This window comes from Equus przewalskii, chromosome 6 (genome assembly GCF_037783145.1).
Source record: "Equus przewalskii isolate Varuska chromosome 6, EquPr2, whole genome shotgun sequence".
Taxonomy (NCBI): Eukaryota; Metazoa; Chordata; class Mammalia; order Perissodactyla; family Equidae; genus Equus; species Equus przewalskii.
In genome coordinates, this window is record NC_091836.1 from 78389415 (window position 1) to 78410649 (window position 21235).

The 21235-nt window shown below is 42.6% G+C and overlaps 1 protein-coding gene across 50 annotated transcripts in view; it reads right to left on the reverse strand.

Moving 5' to 3' along the window:
• Positions 1-21235, reverse strand: part of DENND2B (DENN domain containing 2B) — a 176813-nt gene that overhangs the window by 74695 nt on the left and 80883 nt on the right. The window contains exons 1-2 of one of the 50 annotated variants that reach the window (XM_070626273.1): positions 1939-2023; positions 179-563 (exon numbers count right to left, since the gene is read on the reverse strand). The exons of 41 other annotated variants lie outside the window; for them this stretch is intronic. Coding sequence is in view for 1 of the 9 variants with exons in the window: in XM_008514057.2 (XP_008512279.1) it covers positions 1939-1958 (20 nt within the window). In the remaining 8 variants the exon portion in view is untranslated. Of the gene's footprint in view, positions 1-178; positions 2049-16831; positions 17118-21235 lie in introns of those variants that run through there. 8 more of the 50 variants (XM_008514093.2, XM_070626289.1, XM_070626285.1 and 5 more) reach the window with 8 other exon arrangements.

Here is a 21235-nt window from a genome sequence, read left to right on the forward strand (position 1 = left end):
AGGAAAAGAGCTGTCTTGGGCATGAATTCCAACTCTGCCTCCACTAGCTGTGAAATCGTGCATAAGCTAGCTAACCTCTCTAAGCTTCAGTTTCCTCATCTATAAAATGGAGATGACAGTTCCAACCACAAAATGCTGCTGTGTAGATTAAATAAGGTATTGCGTGCAAAGGACTTACCACTGCCAAATGTGCTTTCTTTCCGGACAGTAGCAGTTTCTCCGCTCAACCAGCCTTCACCTTGGGTTCTTGGCAACTGCAGGTGAGGCCCTACCTCCACTCCACAGCCCTACGTGTCTTTGGGATTTACAGCCTATTCCACATAACGGCATTACACTTTAAGCCCACAGTAATCACCCAAAAGGCTGAAGGCGGCCTTTACAGCGAGTTCCAACTAGTGAAAGCACACCTTTGTTGACAGAAACATGTTCTTCTCCTTCCTGCTTTCCCTTCCTCCAATAGGATCCAATGTCACTGCCATGAGCTGAATCACTTTCCTGAGGTTCGCAGGGGTCAACCAGAAGGAAAGCCAGAGCTGGGCTTCCAGTACAACTGGCTGTCCACACTGTGGGGTAGGCAGGGGAAGTGTGCACCCAAAGCTGCCAAAAAGGCTTCTTTACCCTTGGCAGCACTACTATCACCTACCACCACTAGCCATCACCACTACCACCCACACTCCCCCCCGCACCCACCTTGGCCCCACATGCAGCTGGGCTGATAAACTGCAAATCCATCGAGTCAATGGACACAGTAAGATCCGCAAAGGCTGATCCCCAAGAAACAAGCTCCAAGGCTGGGCATAATATCACCCTCAAGCCCTGGAGCCAGACTCTCGAGCCTCAGCCAGCCTGACACTTGGCTCCATGACATGTTATCCATTTCTCCTCTAGGAAGACTGAGGCGAGGGGACAGTGAACAAGTGAGTGGACAGGGGCCCCACCCTGGTCTTATAAGTGGATGTGCTGGAGGACAACGAAAGAATCAGACGAAGAAAGGTACGACTCTGATATCATACTATCTCCTTCAAAATCACTCACAAAGATATCAGATCCTTAAAAAAACTCTCCTAAACCAAAGGAGAAGTCCGATCTCACCCTGAAAATTTAGTGTCCAAATAAGGGAGCAGGCAGTGCTAGAACAGTTAGCCTGTTCCAACTCTGAGAAGCCCTGTGAGAGCAGCAGTTCCCAGGCTTAGGATTCCACTGACAGGTTGTAACCCCTCGAAGCACTAATGGGCACATTCTAGAGGCTAATTTCTCTGACCTTCCAGATGGCTGGATTGGGGACACACCCCAGCTGAGGCCCAAGGACATTAGTTCCTGGCAGGGAGTATGCAAAGGCTCAGCAGCCCAGCTGAGCCAGATAACAGCCCCAGCTCAGCGGCTTCAAGGACAAGTTTTGGGAAGCAGAGCCCAGGAAGATGACCTTGAAGCCATTTCTTATTTAACCAAGTAAGAGCCAAATATAACCAAATATGAAGAAGCTAACTATGTCATCTTCTGTGCAATTTTTCTCCAGCTCATTGTCTCATACCTGGTTTACCACCATGGTCTCTGATTAAATATAGAGCACTTTATCGAGTGCAAGCCCATGGGAAGCACTAAACAAATGTGAAGTATTTCTACCTTTATTCTTCCCTCTCCAGTCCTCCCTGCTCATAAATGACACTCTAAACATCCTGGAACATCAATATCATCATGTCATTCCTCTGGGCTCCTTAACTACCAGTCACACCAGATCCAGATTCCCCCAGTTCCTCCAGAACCTTGTCAAACGCTACCAACCAATCTTGCTTCTCTCTCCTTCCTTCCTCCTCTTCAATATCCTCCACCCAACCACCACACCCTCCATTCCTCTCCACACAAAGACACACAGACTTGCACAGAAACAGACACACACACACACTTCTCTCTCCAGGCAGGACACTTCCTGCTGCAAACCTGTCCATTTCTGCCTCCATGTTTTTGAGCTCAAACCATTTCCAGTCTGGAGTACTCTCCTTCCTCTCTGCTTATCCAAATCCCAACCGTGCGTCAAGGCTCAGTCTAAGGCCCCTCTTTAGCTTAGGTTGGGAAAACATTTGATCCACAAACAATGACTAAGCAGTTCTTCTCTGCCAAGCACTAGGCCAGACACTGAGGACACAGTAAGGAAAACAACACAGTCCTACATATTCCTAACTGGTGGGAGGGGCTTCAACACGAACCTCCCTGCTCACTTGAACCGGCAGGTGGGGTAGTTAACAACCAGACCTCACAGGCAGCTTGTTGTGACACTGTAGGGGCTAAGGTGGTTGAGGACATGAAGTCCAGCTGGATAAGTCTTCTTGCCTCTCCTTCAGTCTTTCCAAGAATGCACCCAGGCCTGGTACTTTAGAACATATTCTATTAGAGGAACCATCATTCTCTCTGTCCACCCTGCCTCCTGCCCTGTTTTGAAGTTTTATGAGCTTCAGAACTAGACTGAATCCAACTCCATTCAATAACAGCCCTGGTTAATTACCCATCCTAAGGACCAGGCACAGAGTCTCACACCCCTGCCCTAAGCCAGGGAACAAAGGAAAAACAACCAACGCTCTCCTCAGGAGTTCCCAGACTTTGTGCCATCGTGACCACACAGACGATGGAGGTCACATGGGAGGCAACTCCCTTAGGCCTCTCCAGAGTAATAGGCAGTTCTCAGACCCTAACAGGAACTCTACTCCTCTCTCTCCTACTCAAGAAAGGTTATCAGAATGTGAACCAGATTGTTATTATTATCGGGATAATCTTGCATACCTTCTAAGTTGTAAAAATAGGTATCCCATTCACATGTACTTTGGGTCCTTTAACTCCTGTAGTAACACATACAGTAACTCCAAGTGACATATCATATGAATATCACATCAGCGCAGTTCCTTGTTCCCCTGAATCAGAAACAGAAGAGGTTTTCCAGATGTAATCTTAGATACCTTTTAGATCCAGGGAGGAGGGAAGAGAGCACATCTAACCCGTCCCTATTTATATTTCCAGCAAGGGAGACTCATGGTCTTCCTCATCGCCCATCCTCATCACAATCTATCTGAACCTCAAGTCTCTGCATAAGCTCATCTCACATGAGACACAAGTGCTACTTCTTGGAATACTAACTATTCAGCCTGCTGCTAGTAAGAGCACCCTTCCCGGCAAAGCTAAACAGTCTCAGTCCATACTGAGGAAGCTCACGCCTTTCAGAAGCCTACCCAAAACACCAGTCACGTGTTTAGGTGCAGATGTCAGGGGGCTTTTCTAGGTCAAGGCTGCCATAAAGGCCACTGCTGCTGCCGATCAACATATACCGCACGTGAGTGCTACAGGAATCAATGAGCAAAGCCTTAAAGAAAAGGCAGGACAGAAGGAAAGATGCTGCCATTAACCCTCAGATCCCTAGCATGTAGCTTGGAGGAGGGTCTGCCTGAGCAAAGCTTGGCATCCAACTGTAACAAGCACCTAGGCTTTGGAACTTGTGGCATCCAGACTGTATCATCTCTTACTTGACAGCCAGGCTCCCTCCACTCAGCATCCCTAACGGCAGGCCCATCGCCAAAGGGTGGAAGGAGGACAGGGCACAGTGATTATCTTCAGAGACTTAGCTACACATTTTTAGTCCCCTTCCACCTCAGTCCCTCCCACTGCCCCTGACAACTCAAATTTTCAGTCTCCACATATGTGTCTATGTGCCTGAGTGTCTGCGTTTTATTTACACTACCCATGTCTGTTGTTAGCAACAGAAACAAAGTACTTTAAGGCAGAAAAGGCAAGTCGGCCAACTGCATTGCTGTTCCCCCTTCTGCTTCCAGCTCAGGAAAGGGGCTGGTAAAGGATCCTTCGAGCTCCAATCTACTCTGTGTGCCTAGGGCTCCCGTGTATTAGGGGAACTGGCATGGAGCCAGTTCACCCCAAGTCTGTCACTGCTGTGTGGGGCCCCAGCCATCAGTCCTGCCTCTTCTTCCCTGGAGGGCACATCCTGAACACCTCATTCCCTCACCTGCCTGGATGCTGACTACTGTTGGAAGGCAGAGCTTCAAAGCCAGAATTCAGGAAACCCACTCCCCTCCCCTATACACTAGGAGATTGTAAAGATGAATAGGCATTGCCTCCCCAGATCCAGACTCTGGAGAACCAGCCCAAGGCTAAGTTTTACCCTCGTGTCCTTTCCCATCTTTAGTTTTTCTACTACTGATAATCTTCCAAGTTCTAGTATCAGGCTCCTCAATAAAATCAATACGAATTACTGACCACTGCTTTGTTTTAAGCAGAGAGAAAAAAATATGAGATGTGATTCTCGCATGCAAGGAGTTCACAGACTAACTCAGGGAAACAAGACACAATAGGAAATAATTACATGAGAGATACAGACTAAAACTACTCTAAAGTACAATGGGTAGAGGTGGACGTGCTGCAGGAGCTCAGGACAGGGTTTCTGTGGGAGAGGAAATGTGAGCCACACCTTTAAGGACTAACAGTAGTTGGATAGAATGAGACAGGAGGCATTTGGGATGAAGACTTAGACTGTGACTCAAGGTCCCACGGCAGGAAGAATGGCAGATATCATGCCAGACTGTTCTCCCATATGCAACTGAGGCTCCGTCCTGGGAGGTAGAGAGGAAAGAGACTAGCCCGACTTAACGAAACAAAACCCTCACCTTAGGGTCACCATGCTCCCCAGTCCCTATGCTCCTACCTCTGCCAAAGCATTCTCAAGGTCTTCCTTTCCTGTCTTACTTTGAAATCCTCTCCCCTACAGTGCATAGAATGTAGCCAGCCTAACTCCCTAAACCCAAAAACATCCTGATGGTGCTCTTGGTACTCAAGGCTCCTGCTCCTACAATAGGACAAACGTCATGCTCCCCAAGTTACACTGTGGGTCAGAAGCTTGGTATATTCTTCTGCTGGGCCAGGTCAAGCTAAGTCTGATTATTTACTCACTAGAGCAGGGGAAGGGGTTTGAAATTTTAAGTACAGTCTCTGATAAGCCAGGGAAACAGTCTCTCCTCCTTCCATTCACACTCACAATCATATGTGCGTTCAACTAAAACATACTGAACACCAACCTTGTGTAAACTAATGTGCTTAGTGCTGGCTGGGACACCAAAATGCTTAAGGCATGGGTCCATCCTCAAAGAGCCTACATAGTAAGGTAGATACAATAGACACGTAAATATAACAAATACCAGGAAGACTATTTTAAGTGCCATTAGAGAGACGAAATTAAGTGCCATTAAAGAGATGAAATGCTGTGGATTTAGATAGACGGGGATTCCTTCCAACTGAAGAAGCAGGAAGGTTTCACAGAGAGGGTTGCCCTTACACTGGGCCTGGAAGATCAAATGGCAAAAGAATAAAGAAGCAATCCTGGGCAGATGGAACCCCAGGAGCAAAGTCTCAGAGGGAGGAAAGTAGAAAACGCACGAAGAACAGTGAGATGTGCAGTCTGATGGGAGTTTAACTGGACAGTTGGAGAGATGGAGAAATGTCAGATCTGAGGCCTTTAAGAGCCAAATTAAGGATCTTATCTTTTCTCTGGGAAATCACAGAAATTTTCTGAGAAAGGAATGATGGGTCAGGAACTGTGCTTCTAAAAGATGAAGTAGTACTCAGAAATCTAGGGCTACAGCAGAAAAATCTGACCAACTAGTCCACCAGGACTGAAGATCGCAGGAAGGATAAGAGAGGGAAGGAACTCAGGTAATCAGCTGCATGACTGGAATTCTTGTCTTCAAGGATGAGGCTGATCATGAAAGTAAGTAGGCAGTCCTGAGGGTGGCTCAGAGGCTATACAAGCAGGGAAAGGCCAGAGATCCAGCTAAGTGGAGGGGGCAATGAAAGAATGGGAGGTATAAACATTCAGGAGGTTGGGGAGGGAAGGGAATTTCAGAGTTTAGGATCCTGAAAGTGGAATAGCTCCAAGTGATGAGGACAAAGGTATGGCCACGCTGTGAGTATGTTAACAAGAATGAAGATGAAGTCTTTAGAGTGAAAAAGACCGAAGCACTGTGAGTCCTGAGCACTGAAGAATTCTCAGAATGAATTCTCAAGTCCTGGTTATGCCATAAAGAGACATCTGAAGAAGACTGTAAGCAATTAACAGGGAAATCAAGAGGGAGTCAGCACTAAGAATGAGGAGAGGAGATATATGTGAAGGGAGAGACTGACTTCAAATGGGAAAGGTTGCCAGGCAGGGCTGGAAGCAAGGTCAGGAGTGCGGAGTGAATGAAAGTCACGGGGAGGAGATGATGTTGCTTCATTAGAGAGGGTCACAAAGCAAGTGAGATCGTCAGGGAAAAGCCAAGTTTCAGCTATAATAAAGAGGTAGGAATGCTCAAGGAAAAGGTGAAAAGTAAGAGGCAATACCACTTTTTGTCTATCAGATAGGGCAAGATGAAAAACTATTGCTAGTCAGGCAGGGTGTGGCCAATGGGGCACTCTCACACACTGTGGGAAGTACTGTAAACCAGCACAACTTCTCTAGAGGACAATTTAGGAACACAGATATATATCAAAAGCTCTGAAAAATACATGCCCACAATGACACCCTACACAAAGTTAAAAGACAAACCACAGACAGAAAGAAAATAACTGCAAAGGATATAACGGACAAATGATTAAAAATCAAAAGATATTAAGAACTTCGAAAATCAATACAAAAAAAGACAACCCAAATGAAAAACAAGTAAAAGATATCAACAGACAATTCAAAGAAAAGGAAACTGAAATAATCAGTAACATATTAAACAATGCTCAATCTCTCTGGTAAATCAGGAAAATGCAACTTAAAGCAGAGAGATACTATTTCATATTCACCATAATGGAAAATACTGAGAAGCATGGAATCTCCAAGCGTTAGCAAACATTTGGGGAAATGAAAACTCTATACATTGCCAGTAAAAACACAAAATCACTATAGACAGGAATCTGGTATAAGCTCGTAAAGCTGAAGAATCACGCACCCCACTGCAGGTAGCTGGCGTATATAAACTCTTGCACATTCCTTGAACAAGGATGTTCACCATAGCACTGTTTGTAATACACAAAAAGTAGAAAGACTTTAACCATCTCTCACTATCATACAATGGCGCATTACATACCAATTAAACTGAATGATTTATACATGCATACTTTTCAAAAACAACACTGAGTGAAACAAATCAAGCTGTAAAAGGTTACATCAGGAATGGTGTCATGTGTATAAAATTTTTAAAACACACAATACTGTACATTAGTTATGGGCACGTATATTTAAAAGGATGAGCTATGCATGGTAATAAGGCATATCGATTTCAGGGAAGAAAGGACTGGGGAAAGCTTTAGTCATATTTGTTATATGAAGAAAACATTTTAAATAAGAGATCTGAAGCAAATATGGTAAAATGTTAATATTTATTAAATTTGGGTGATGGGTACATAGGTTTTTATTATACCAAGTTTTTTCTTTTCCATATACTTAAAATTTAAAAGATACTATTAAATAATGTAAGTACATTACATATCTTTTGATTTAGCAATTCCATTTCTAGAAATTTATCCTGAAGTTACACTCATACAAGTAGGGACAGATATATAGATATGTAGATATTTATCACCACATAGCTTTTAATAGCAAAATAACAAACGACCCAAAAATCCATTGTTAGCAGATTAATTAAATAAATAATGATTCACCCAGACAATGGTATTATATGCAGCATTAAACAGTGGAATTCTATGCAGCATTAAACATTACAGAGTAGCTCTATATACGCTGTCCAGAGAAGACATCCATGTAACATTAGTGGTCAAAAAAGTAAGTTCCAAAACAAAATGCTGTATTTGAATTTTTTTAAAAAGTATAGGGGCCAGCCCAGTGGCACAGCAGTTAAGTTCACACGTTCTGCTTTGGTGGCCTAGGGTTTGCTGGTTCAGATTCTGGGTGTGGACCTACACACACTTATCAAGCCATGCTGTGGCAGGCGTCCCACATATAAAATAGAGGAAGATGGGCACAGATGTTAGCTCAGGGCTAATCTTCCTCAAAAAAAAAAAAAGATACAAGTAAAAAAGAAAGTCTATCTAGAATATATATGAAAAAAGATCCAAAGGATATATACCAAAAAATTAACAGTAATTATGCTACTTCTGTTAGAGGGATGATATGTGATTTTTACTTTTTTCCCAATATTTTTTGTTACGTACAAATATTCTACAATGAGAGCCGGCCCTGTGACCAACTGGCTAAAGTTCCACACGTTTGGCTTCAGCAGCCCAGGTTCACAGGTTCAGATCCGGGCACAGACTTACTCCACTCATCAGCCATGCTGTGGAGGCATCCCACGTACAAGATAGAGGAAGACTGACACAGATGTTTAGCTTAGGGCTAATCTTACTCAAGCATAGGAGAAAAAAAAAAAAAGGAAGATTGGTAACAGATGTTAGCTCAGGGCAAATCTTCCTCACCAAAAAAAAAACAACAACAACAAAACTCTGCAATGAGCATGTACTTCTCTTACTAAAAAACAAAATCAGCGGCTGGCCCGTGGCCAAGTGGTTAAGTTCGCACACTCCGCTTTGGCAGCCTAGGGCTCACCAGTTCAGATCCTGGGCACAGACCTACATACCACTCATCAAGCTATGCTGTGGCAGCATCCCACGTAAGAGGACTAGGATGACCACAACTAGGATATACAACTATGTACTGGGGCTTTGGGAAGAAAAATAAATAAATCAAGTTAGTTAATTTTGTACATAAGAACAGAAAAAGGAAAAGGAAATAAGGGCAAGTCCGTCTTTCAATAGCAGAAGGGTGTTCCCTGGAATAATGCAAGAGGTTAGCAGAAAAAGAGGGCGACACTGCAGAGAGAAGTGTAACAAAAGCTCTACAAAAAACGGGAGTTGGGAGAGCAGGGCTTAGAGGTTTTCATGCAGGGTAAGAATCTTCAGTAACAAGATGAAGACGGCAAGAGGTGGGAGGCAGCTGAGGATAGCTCTTCATGATTGCAGGGCAGGGGGTATGGGTCAGAGAGAACTACACAGTCCCCAAATTCCACATGAAATGTTAGTAACAATGCAGTCTCCATTTCTCAGATTCTGAACCTGTCATGGAGTCTAGCTTCTTTTGGGTAGTTTCAGTAACAGAAAGAAGACTCTTGGTTAAGGTTCCTGGGTATAAAGTCTGTCATAAGAACAGCCCCCAGAGTAGAGGACCTTTCAGCCCAAACTATCTTTCCTTTATTCAACTCTCCCCGCAGCACATCCCTTTTACACACTCAGAGGCCCTAAGGAAACGCCAGTTACGACTGAACTATCCATGATGAGGAGGGTGGATGAGGCAACAAAAGCCATGGCCTCACAGTAGCCTTGGTCTCATCTGCACAGCCAGGAAGTCTATTTCCCCAGAATTAGGGAAATAAAGGCTGGGGAAGCTCAGGGAACAGAGTGAGGAAAGTGGGCCAGGGAGCAAAGTGGTCACTAGAAGGCAGTCTTGCATAGAGGCAAATGTGAAACATCTAAAACCTAAAACCAATCCAGAAAGTACTGGCTGTGTGGCATCTACGAACCAGCACAGATGTTCTCTTGGCATGTGTATCTTCTTTCTGGGCATGGTACCCCAATTACACAAGCCCCCAGAGGGTTGAGTAGTTGTTATGAAAGCACAGGAAGGAAGGTACAACATCTGAGATTCCATGGGGATCCACTGAAATTAAGCCACTCTTTGTACTTTCAGACTGTGGATCTCATCCAAGGAGGCAGCTGCCTGCACTTCCACAAGCAGCCAGCTTCATCTCCAGGCCCAAGGCCTGAATTTGCCCTATGTCAGTGACAAACCGTCATCAGTTTTTCTTTACATTAAATATTGATTATGATCACAGCAGTTTTTCCTGTTTTCTAGGATCACTGCTGCATAGAGGAAAAGGTACAAAAGCATAAAAGAACACACATGCAAATTCTTCTGTGACTCAAATTCCTCTCATTCTATCTGCCTTTGACCAGCAAGGATGACACAGAGCAACGGGCATTCCCCGCATTTTGAAGGCAGTCACCTGTCTGCCGTGTTGTTTTCGCCTTCTGGAAAAGTCACCCACTCCAACTAGGATCTCTCCCTGGTCACTATAATCCCACGATCTGTTTGTGATGTGAGCTTCATTCAGCAATTGCCCCAGGACTGGTGTTATCTAGAAGTGATGACAGTCATTTCCAGGTCAGAAACAGTCACACAGATAAAGCACAGGGCAATCCTTGCCCAGCATTTATGACCCACGAAATGGAGGAGAAGAGAAGGAGGGAATGCAATGGGTTTTTTCATCTCATCTCTCAACACTCAGTCAGCCTCCCATTTTTAAATGGAGGAAAAGTCCAATATCTGGTACTTCAGAGGGAAGCAAATGTTTGATTAGTCCTTTCCCTCCCAGGGCTATTTATAAAGATTAAACAAAATAATGTTTTTATACAGGCAAGAGCATGTTACACAGCTCTAACTTTGTAGTAGGAAGTCAACCCTTCCATTTCTTTTCCAAAGTCTATGGATCTGCTTCAGTTGGAAATACAGAATAAAGAATACAGGACTCAGGGCCTTGAATCGATTGCTGTCCAACTCTTACAAAATCCAAACTGAAGAAAAGAGATACTTAAGGAAGACGATCTAAGGGGTGTGATGAATACCCACGCCCCTGGGTATTTGAAGCTCCATTCTTCTGTCAGTGAGATCACTGGAAAGCTACACAGACACACCATTAGCTCAGCTCCTTACAGGGCGGTTTTCAGTGAGTTGCAATTTCACATAAAACATTTGTATTTTATCGGCAGTCACCATAAGAGAGCTATAGGAAATCGAAATCACATAAGCATTTGTTGTAAAAATGGTAAAGAAATGTCCTCGTTGTTGTAAAAACAAAAAAATAAAGAGAACATAACTCTCACTAAAGAAAAGGGTAAGGATTACTATCTATTATATAATTCACCGACTCCAAAGATATCCATATCAGAAATTTCATTAAAATATAAAACTAAAAAACAAACTTCGTCTGCCTTCAGAAAATGGTATGTTTCTCCTTCCTAATGGTAAGGTATCAGAAAGTCAGTTTCCCAGACTGCCAAGGAACTCAGAGTCAAAGTGAAGGTCATTCATAGCAACCATCTTAATTAACAAAATTAGGACATTTGCATGCTCTTCTTTTCCTGATGTTGACCATCTGTTTCTATGTTATTACATGATTAAGGCCTCCTTTTACCAGTTAACTACTGTGTGCCAAGCACTATGCCTATATGTTAAACATGTTAATTCATTTAACACTACTCTAAAACAATCCTACGAAGTAAATGTTAATCAATTCTATTTTACCAATTAGGACAACTAAAGCTCAAGGTCATATAAGACAACTAAAGCTCAAGGTCATACAGCTAGTAAATGGAAAAGCCAGAATTCAAACTAGGTCTGACTCTAAAGTTCCTGTTCCTTCTACTGTCCTATGGAAAGTACAGTAAGGTACTGTTTTTATTATGTCTTCTGGAGTCAACAACTTCAATTCCTCTTCAAAAAGACAGAATATGAAACCAATGAAATAACATATGTAAAAATATTTTATATGCTGTAAGTTATTATTCATGTGTAAATAACTATCATTATCCTCCAGGAAAAGACACATAAAGCAGAGCTGACATTTCTGCTTACACACACACACACGCAACGCATACCAGCAAAGTCAACAGGAAATTAACTCCAAATATAGCCTAACAGGAAAACTTTTTCCTCACTGTCAAAACTTATAAAACCATGTAAGTGTGTGGGTCAGTCACTCCCTTAAACACAGGTGCTTGGCAGGATAGTGAGGAAACATCCCACTTGTAGCCTCCCCTGGGCACAGACTCTGCTTGCTTCAGAATCAAGGAGACGCTGGTACTAAGCCTGGTAGGCCTTCTTTTCTCCCAACTCCCCTTTAATCTCTTCTCCTTCAGTGATGATCATCCTATAAGCATTATTTCAAGAGATACTATCTTTGGGAGGAGAAATTATCATTTCAAGTTTTCATTTCTGGCTCATTTACAAGTCCATGTCTTTAGCTTAAAGTTCTTCAAAACTTTGAAACTACAAAACGCTTCTTTCCTACAAGCTTGATGGCCTATGACCCAGGAGAGATATACGCCTTCCCTGGTATTTTAGAGACAGAGTTCAGAATAGACAAGGTCGGAAAATGGGACACTCTACCTGTAGTCCTGAGCCATTGCTGGCTTTCCAGAAGTTTACGAGACAAGCAGTCACCAGCAGCAAGAAAAGTCTGGGAGTTCTCTGGATCAGTGCTTCATCCAGGGACAGGCACTCCCTCTACCTGCCCTACCCGAAGCCTGTAAGCCAAGTGCAAAGATGCAACACAAATCCTACAAAGATTGGCTAACAAAACAAACCTCCATCAAAGAGGCATCAGGGGCTACTACAGAAGGGGATCCCTTAGGGATAAAACAGTGAGCAGGCACTCACTGGCCAATTTCCCTAACACTGGCACTACTTAGGGGGGGACCAAATGTGTGTCCTCTGGAGGGCTCCTGCTTCAACCCCACCCACATATCACAGTGTCTTCCTGTTCTGTATTAAGCCCCTACCCCACTGATTTCCAACCAGTGGACAGCAATGTCTACTAGAACACAATAGGCTTAAAAGCTGTTTAAAAGGATGTTTTGCATTTTTTCACCCTGCCTTCTCCTACCACTGACTGTGCTTCCAACCTATTCCCTAGCGCTGCTGCTCTGCTGTGAAGTGACTACCGCACATATTCAAACTCTTCACAGATGCATGCACCATCTCCTGCCCTGACACACACCAGGCTCTCCGTGACAGCTCTCTCTTCACCCTGGCAACTTCAATACCTATGTGGATGGATCCACTCAAAACCCTTGTCTCATGACTGAGTCCCCGACATCAAGAGCTAGTCCCTGAGACCTGTCTCCACAGTCTCATCTTGATACTGCTCACTCTGCCCTACTATGCACAGCAAAAATGACCAACTGGTAATTACGTGCACAGAACTTTGCACATGCTGCTTCACTCCTCTCTGTCTTTGCACATGCTAATCCTTCTACCTGGAAAGTCCCCCTTGCTTTGTCCACTTAAGAAATAACTATTCATAGTGGTCAAAAGGTACAAACAAACAAATCTATTCATTCTTCAAAATCTGAACTGGCACCACTTCCTCTGTGAAACCTTACCCTCATCTTCCTCACTCCCTTCCCAACAGTGACCAAATTAATCCTGCCCTCCCAGTGCCACTTGTACAGCGGCATAAACCACACTACAGTGTCCTGACCATTGATACGTCTTGTCCACTAAACTGTGAAGTTCCTTAAGGGTATGGAGTGTACGTCTGCATGCACCTGGTCCTACAGGGGCCTAATGAATGTTTCCTAATCTGAAGTAGTCTCTCCTTCTGCTTCCTTATTTAGCCTATTTCCACTAAAAACATAACCATCTAAGCTCTTGGTTGACACGAGCAGAAATGATGCTGAGTCAATGCTGCGCTCCTCAGTCTCTCAAACCCTAACTTCCAGTTCCAGGATTTTACTTACTCTGACAATTGAATAAGGCTTTCCTTTCTGGGGTCACGACCCTTAGGAGCACCAACCCTACGCTGACCCAGCACTAAAAGCTGACTTTTAAAATACAAGTAGGTAGTAGTAGTTTAGTATCTGGGTCATAAGTGGGTCCTCAATAAACATTATTCCTCTTCCTTCTCTCACTTCAAAAATCTTCCTTAATCTGTCTTCCAAGCAATCCAGTTTCTTCACACTTCTTCCTGCTGCTCCCCTCCACCAGAGTCACACTTCCTGGTCTTAACGTCCCTTTAGACTTTGGCCCGTGGCTCTCCTCAGCACCATACTATGCATCTTTAACATGCAATTGCCTCCCTGCTCCCACCTCAGTGAGGCTGAGTTCATCAAACCAGGTACAGTCTGAGAGAAAGGCTTTCATGTCATACTATCTAGGTCTAGTGTGTCAAACCAAAGACCTTCTACTTTGCAATTGTAAAGTCTTTCAGAAGAGGAGTGATGCAATTATCCCCAAACATCAAGAAAAGGAATTTGGCTGTAACACATAAGGATAACAGAAAACAAAAAAAACAGGATTGGGAATCAGAAGACTTGGGCGCAATTTCTTACCTGCCTCTCACTAAAGCCTTTTTTTTTCTTTTTGGTAAACTAAATCAGAAATGTTCCTCCATAAATGTGGCAGAAAATGTTTTTAATGGTATGGTAACACTAAAAAAGAACCATTACAAGAATATGAATATAGGTAGCCTCACTCACTAAAAATACTAAAGTGCACAGAAGTTTACAAATTTTATATAAAGAGCAAATTTAATAGGAAAAAGGTTATTTTAGGTTTTTTAATCAATAAAATTTAATTCCTACTTTACTCCTTACTACAAACTTAATTACAGTTTAAATATAAAAATTGAAATCATAAAAACACTAAGAAAAAAATGAATGAATTATTATTATAATTCTAATGAGCGAAGAAAATTTTTCAAAGTATGACATGAAATTCAACTCAAAAGACATTAAGGGGGGGGGAAGCCATGATGGAAAATATCACATATTTGCCTATATAAAAATTTAAAACCTGTGAAAGGCAAATAATTAGCACAGACAAAGTCAAAAATTAAAAAGAAACAAACTGGGGAAAAATATATCAGCAACACATATGGCAAAGAGTTCTAATGTAATATGTACATAAAAGCTGTTACAAATCTACAAGAAAAAATAATGACCAAACAGAAAAACAAAGTATTTGAACAGAAAATTCATATAAAAATAAGTATAGGTGCCAGTGGGCATAAAAAGTGTTCAACTTCACTAATAACTACAGAAATCCTAAATAAAGTAACAACAAATCCTTTTTCACCTATCAGATTGGCAAAGATTAAAATGATTTATAACACCCACGTTGGCGAGGATACGGCAGAAACAGGCACCTGTATATACTGTTGATGAGAACTAAATAGATGCAACTTCTTTGGAAAGCAGTTTGGTAATATTTATTAACATTTTAAGTGAGCATAGCCTTTGATCAGCAAACTTTCCCTTCCGGGAATTTTGTCTAAGGTAATGCAATTACTAGAACACGTGGGCAAAGACAGCTGTATACTGCTGTTTACTGCAGCACTGTTTATAATGGGAAAAACTGGAAACAACTCAGACGTCCATCAACAGGGGCTTGGTTAAGTAAAGTATGATACATACGCCTGAAGAAACACAACGCTACTGTTAAAAGTAATGTACTGACATGGAAAAATAGCCAACGTAAATTACCAAGTGAGAAAATTTTCAGTATAGTCATTTTTTTACTATAGTAAAAGACACACAATATAAAATTTGCCATTTTAAGCATCTTTAAGTTTACAATTCAGTGGCATTAATACATTCACAATGTTGTGCAACCACCACTACTATCTATTTCTAAAACGTTTTCATAGCTCCAAACAGAAACTCTCTAAACATTAAGCAATTGCTCCCCACTCTCCCCTCTCCCCAAGCTTCTGGTAACCTCTAATCTACTGTCTCTATGAATTTGCCTATTACAGATATTTCATATACACAGAATCATATATTTGTCCTTTTGTGTCTGGCTTATTTCACTTAGCACAATGTTTTCACGGTCCATCCATGTTGTAGCAGGTATCAGAACTTCATCTCTTCTATGGTTAAATAAAATTCCATTATACACATATACCACATTTGTTTATTCATTCATCTGTGGATGAACACTGAGGTTGTTTCCACCTTTTGGCTACTGTGAATACTGCTGCAACGAACACTGGCATACAGGTATCTGAGTCCCTGTTTTCAATTCTTTTGGCTTTATACCTAGGCGTGGAATTGCTGAGTCATATGGCAAGTTTTAGCTTTTTGAGGAACCAAAAGAATTTGCTTCCACAACGGCTGTACCATTTGCATTCTACCAGCAAAGTAAGAGGGTTCTACTCTCTCCACATCCTCGCCAACACTTTTTATTCTCCATTTTCTGGTTAGAGTATAATCTCTTTTTGTGAAAATAAATGTCTACATAAATATATTATAGATAAAAATATCCATTGTTACCCAACTGGTTAACAAGGACTACATTTCTGGCGCATGGGTTTACAGGAGAGACTCATATTCTGACTTATATGTTTTTCCATTTGGCGTAAGTTTTAGAACAAATGTATTGCTTTGTTATATAAAAAAAAAAAGGAAAAAGATCTTAAACAAAAATTAGCCTGAGACAGTTTCATGCATGCCTGCTAATCTGAAATTGTAACACATTATAGTCCTTGTGTGACGTACATAGCAAGGCCCTGAATTAGCAGGAGTGAACAGGTCGGAGGCCCAGTCCCAGCTCTGCCACTTTGGGTGCTCAGTTTTCTCACCTCTAAACTCTGACGCACCTGGGACTGGATCAGCATTCTCAACCAGCACGCCACGAACAGATTACAGCTGTGCAAACATGATAACTCTTTCAACCCCTGGAGCAGCACTGGGGCTCAGTGCTACCAGCAGCCTGCTCTTTTTAAGTCAGTGTGCCTTACAAAAATCATCATTTTCTGTGTGTGTGGGGATAGGAAAAGGTTGGACAATGCCAGGTCAGGTAACCTGTAATGTCCCTTCCCACAGTGAAACAGAATTCTATGATTGTGTTGAACTAATGAGGGAAGCTGAGAAAAGGAGAGCTTTAGGGAAAATCTAAGAGTCAGTGACCACAAAAAAGAAATGAAGATCCTCCCCTAAGGGAGAAGCAAGCACAGACAAGGATTCAAGAAATGAGAATGCGAAGGAAGAGAGGGCAGCTTGTATTGAACCAACTTGAGTGTCTCACCTGAAGCCACAGGTCCTGAAGCAGACAGCACGGGGCAGGGCCTGGAGCCATGCTGTTCTGGGAACGGCAGCCCGAAGTTACCTGCCTGGGTACCAGACAAGGAGAAAACCTGACCTCTGTGGGAAGAGGCCCTGAGGCCTGGCTAAATGAAAGCCAAGTGAAATCCTCTCTTCCAGGTGTTCTCAGCCTACCAGCTGCCAACTGTGGACTTCGCCCTTGAAATTCAACTCCTGGGCTAAAGAGATAATCTCCCAGCCACGTCCTGTGTAAACCTAGCTAATCAACTGAACACACTCAACACTGAGCCTGTCTACAGCCCCTGAAATAGTCCTACCAATCAGGAGGCTGTGCTAAAGGGCAGCGGGAACTTATCCTGCCATCAATGTCACCTGTCCTAACAGAATTAAGTGCCTAGGATAGGCATTTTCCAAAACTCAGTCAAACACCTGTTTAGAGACAAGCACACAGCTGGAAACCTCATCCAGAAGTGATGTGGATATCGTGAGAAGAGTCACCGTGACTGAGGACACGGCCCTTTACGAGGCTTTGTTGATGTTACAGCATAACCCACTCAAGAGATTCTGAAGTAAAGACATGAAATTCTAGGTTAATGAAAGAAGGCATACCAATTAACATCTGGCCCTCCTACCCTTATCTGAGTGTCAGCTGCGGATCCTCTTAAGCAGTGGTTCCCAAACAGCAGCAGCACTTAGAAACCTTAGAAACTTGTTAAAAATGCAAATTCTCAGGCCCCATTTCGGACCTACTGAATTGGAAACAAGCTCTCCAGGTGAGTTTGGGGCATGCTTAAGTCTGAAAATCACTGCTCTCAGGCTCCAGGGAACCCTGCCTTTTGGAGTTCAGACCCCCCAGATTTCCCTTATATTCTGCTTTCAATGCATCTTAGGGACCGTAACATTACCTCTCTAGTTATACCCAAGAAGACAGACAGGTTTTCTCCCACTCCAATTCTATCTTCCACATGGTATCATAGGTTTCTGTTGTACCAACCAAGTCCAGTTGTGTTCCTTTCTTGCCTTCAGAACAATGACGATTCCCTAATTCCTGGAGGGTTCAAGCCCTTCAAGATCTGACCTCAACCGGTCTTTCAGCCTCATCTCCTACCTCACCAGGGTCCCTGCTTATGGTAGGCAACCACCTAACGTCTGTTCAGTGAGTCAGTGCCAAAGATAAAAACTCCATCTAAAGGAATCTTTCCTAACCACATCTCTTTTCCTTCAGTAGCAAAGTAGTTACTAAAACAGACAGTGAAAGGGGAGACAGGAAAGCAGAATCCCATTACTTACAAAAGAAATTCTTGTGTGTGTCAGGAATCTATGCTAAACTGAAATTCAATCTCACCCCACTCTGCCCTTCACAAACTGCTCCATCTCAGCCGGCTGGCTAGGCTGGACACGGACCTCACGAACACCGAGGAATGAGAACTGACAACCACCACACACATCTCCATTTCAGAAGCCTGACCCTTGATTTACAGAATCCAAACAGGACCAGTCCCTCAAGAAAGAGGTACCCACCAACAGAAACCACTCTGTTCAATTTCTAGCAAGTCAAAGTTGTGGCCTGATAAATTTCTTTCCTCAAACCTTTCCAACAAACTCGCAGACTCTGTAAGAGACCTGTAAACTAGGAAATCAGAGTTTACTTGCAAACGTCAGTTTACTGAGAAATTAAATTTCCCAAACACAAATTCCATCTTCTTCCTATAAAATAGGAGGAATCATAATTTAAGATATCTAACTACTTGTGGAGTATTAGTGAGAAAGACCATCACTCTTCCTACCCAGATAAAGAGAGGTGATTCAGGTTATCTGTTTCCAAGTCTTGTCACACACCCCCACCCTTCCCAGTTTTTGATATGGACTGCCATTTTCAATATTCAACCAGGTACTCCTTTCAGAGAAAGCTGGAAAAAACTCATTCACCTCCACAAACAATCAAAATCTATCCTAGTTCCCAATGGATAGAAAGAAGAACATGACAGTAAACGACACACAATAATTCAGGAAAAAAAATGCTCATTAAATATTTGAGATAACTAAGAGGAGGTGCAGGTGGTATACCAATCAGAGTGGGGGTACAGAAAGGGCACATCCTTTGGAATCATGCAGACTTAGACTTGGATTTTAAGCATGTTCGTCCCCCGAATCCCTCAGGTAAACATCCGAACATCAACAAATTCACTCAGATTATTGTGAGAATTTACTAAAATGATGCAAGTGAAAATGCCTAGTATAACACAAAGTCTGGAATAGAGTAAGCATTCTACTAATGATATACCACAGACCTAAAATCTACAGAAATTTTTAAAACACATATTTCTTGATCTCAAGAATTGTACAGAACTGAATTATATTTATTACACTTCCTTTAGCTAATTAGCTATGTGCCTATCCCCACACCAGATCCCTTCTATTTCCCCATATTCTTTTTCTTGATTCTTCTCAGACAACCAAATTCAATGTTCCTCTTAGCCAACCATTCCTCTCAAATTTTGATACCTTATCCCTATACCCCTCATACTGGTTCTGCAAACTCCTTTCCATGGCCAAGGCTCTACCTGAACTAGTCTCTACCAACATCTTACACCCCTACATCCACTGGCTCCCTATATTCTAACCACGATGACTTTGTCTGTGTTCTTTCAAAATGCCAAGCAAGCTCTTTCCTCCCTCAGGGGCTCTGCCTTTGCTGTTCCCTCTTCCAGGAATGTAGTTTCCCCAAATCCGCACATTCACAGCTTCTTCTCATCCTTGAACTTGCCACTCAAATATCATACTATCAGAGAGGTCTTCTCTAACTTCTCTTTTGAAAATAGCTTTCAAATTCCTGTTACTCCCTCTCTTTCCCAACACCGTTATTTCCTTCATAGCTCATATTACTAACTCTACCTCATTTATTGATTTGCTTAGTTATGTACTGACGGCTCCCCCACTATACTTTAAATTCCACAATACAAGGACTTTGCTGTCTTAGTTACCCCTACATGCCCTGCATGTAGCACAGTGCCTAGAACAAAATGGAAACTCAATAAATACATACTGAATAAATAAATAAATAATAGTTTCTGAACAAGAGAGGCGGAGCTGGACACCACCCCCCCTCCTCCCTCTGACTAACTGGTGGCAGCAGAGTATGGGATCTCAGGGGGAGACTGTAAATTAAAAAGAGAAAAGCTTGAGGAGAAATAAACCCTTGGGGAGCACCAACACAAAAAATCGTCCCAATTCCCTCTCTGACAAACATTAACTACTATCAAGGGCTGGGAGGATGTCACAGGAGTTACAGTCTCCATGGCCTTTTTTTCCCCCACCAACTTTTCTTATTTTGGTAAAATACACATAACTCCATGGTTTTCTCCTTTCATTTCTACAGCTTCCCAGGGCTCAACTTCTCCCAGCAAAGTTACGTAGACATCAAACCTTGGGTGTTTCTCAGGTGAAAAGAAGCCTGGATAGCACTGCGTTTGAAACCCACTTGGGTTTACCAAACAGATGTGAGTTTTGAGACCAAAAAAAAGCCAGTCTATTTCCTTTTACTGAGATTTAAATAAAACAAAAATTTCCAGTTGTTCCTCATTGTTTTCTTTTTAACTTGATCCCTGCCACTTTCCTTTGGGCACTTACTCAGAGAGCTAACAAAACCCGCCACCCGTCTTACCACCAGTATCCTCACAGCTGGCCCTCCCAGCACAGTCGAGCAAAGTAACTCAATCCTCAGCAGCAGTGATGACTCAAACGCAGAGAGACAGGGACCCAGAGAGGACAGTGCTGCCTCTTCCATTACAAAAAAAGCCATTTTTCTGGCCATCTTTCCACTTATGTATGAACCCAAAAGGTTGAGTGAATCAGGGGCTTAGAAGGAGGCAAAGAAAATTAGGAACTTCAGTGCTCTCTTTCCTTTCTAGATTCCAAAGCCTCAATTCTCTGAACACAGCAGCGGAGTTAGTCAAGTCACAGACTACAAACCAAGGTCACTGCCATTGCCTAGTTCATCTCAGCTGTCCCAGGTATTTTTCCTCTCCCACTCAAGTAACACACTTCTTTCCTGTTGCCAGGGTCAGTCAGGTTCTTTAATTTCCTTTCCCTATTTGCATCCATTTGCCAGGTGACAAAGTATATGCAGACATGGGTCAGACCTTCTTATTCTCAGATCTTTACAAATGAGCATAAAGCCCCACGTGTGGTTTCTACACCCGGTGGTCTTCACCTCTTTTAATCACCACTTCAGAATGCACAGTAGGTCAAAAATTGCTAATAAACTAAACGGGGTCAGGGATTCTAGCATAACTTTGTGCCAAGAAAACTTACCTCCAATAAAAAGTGTTGGGCATAGTTTGGTAGCTGTAAGTACCATCAAGGCTGAGCTTCTCCTGATTGTACA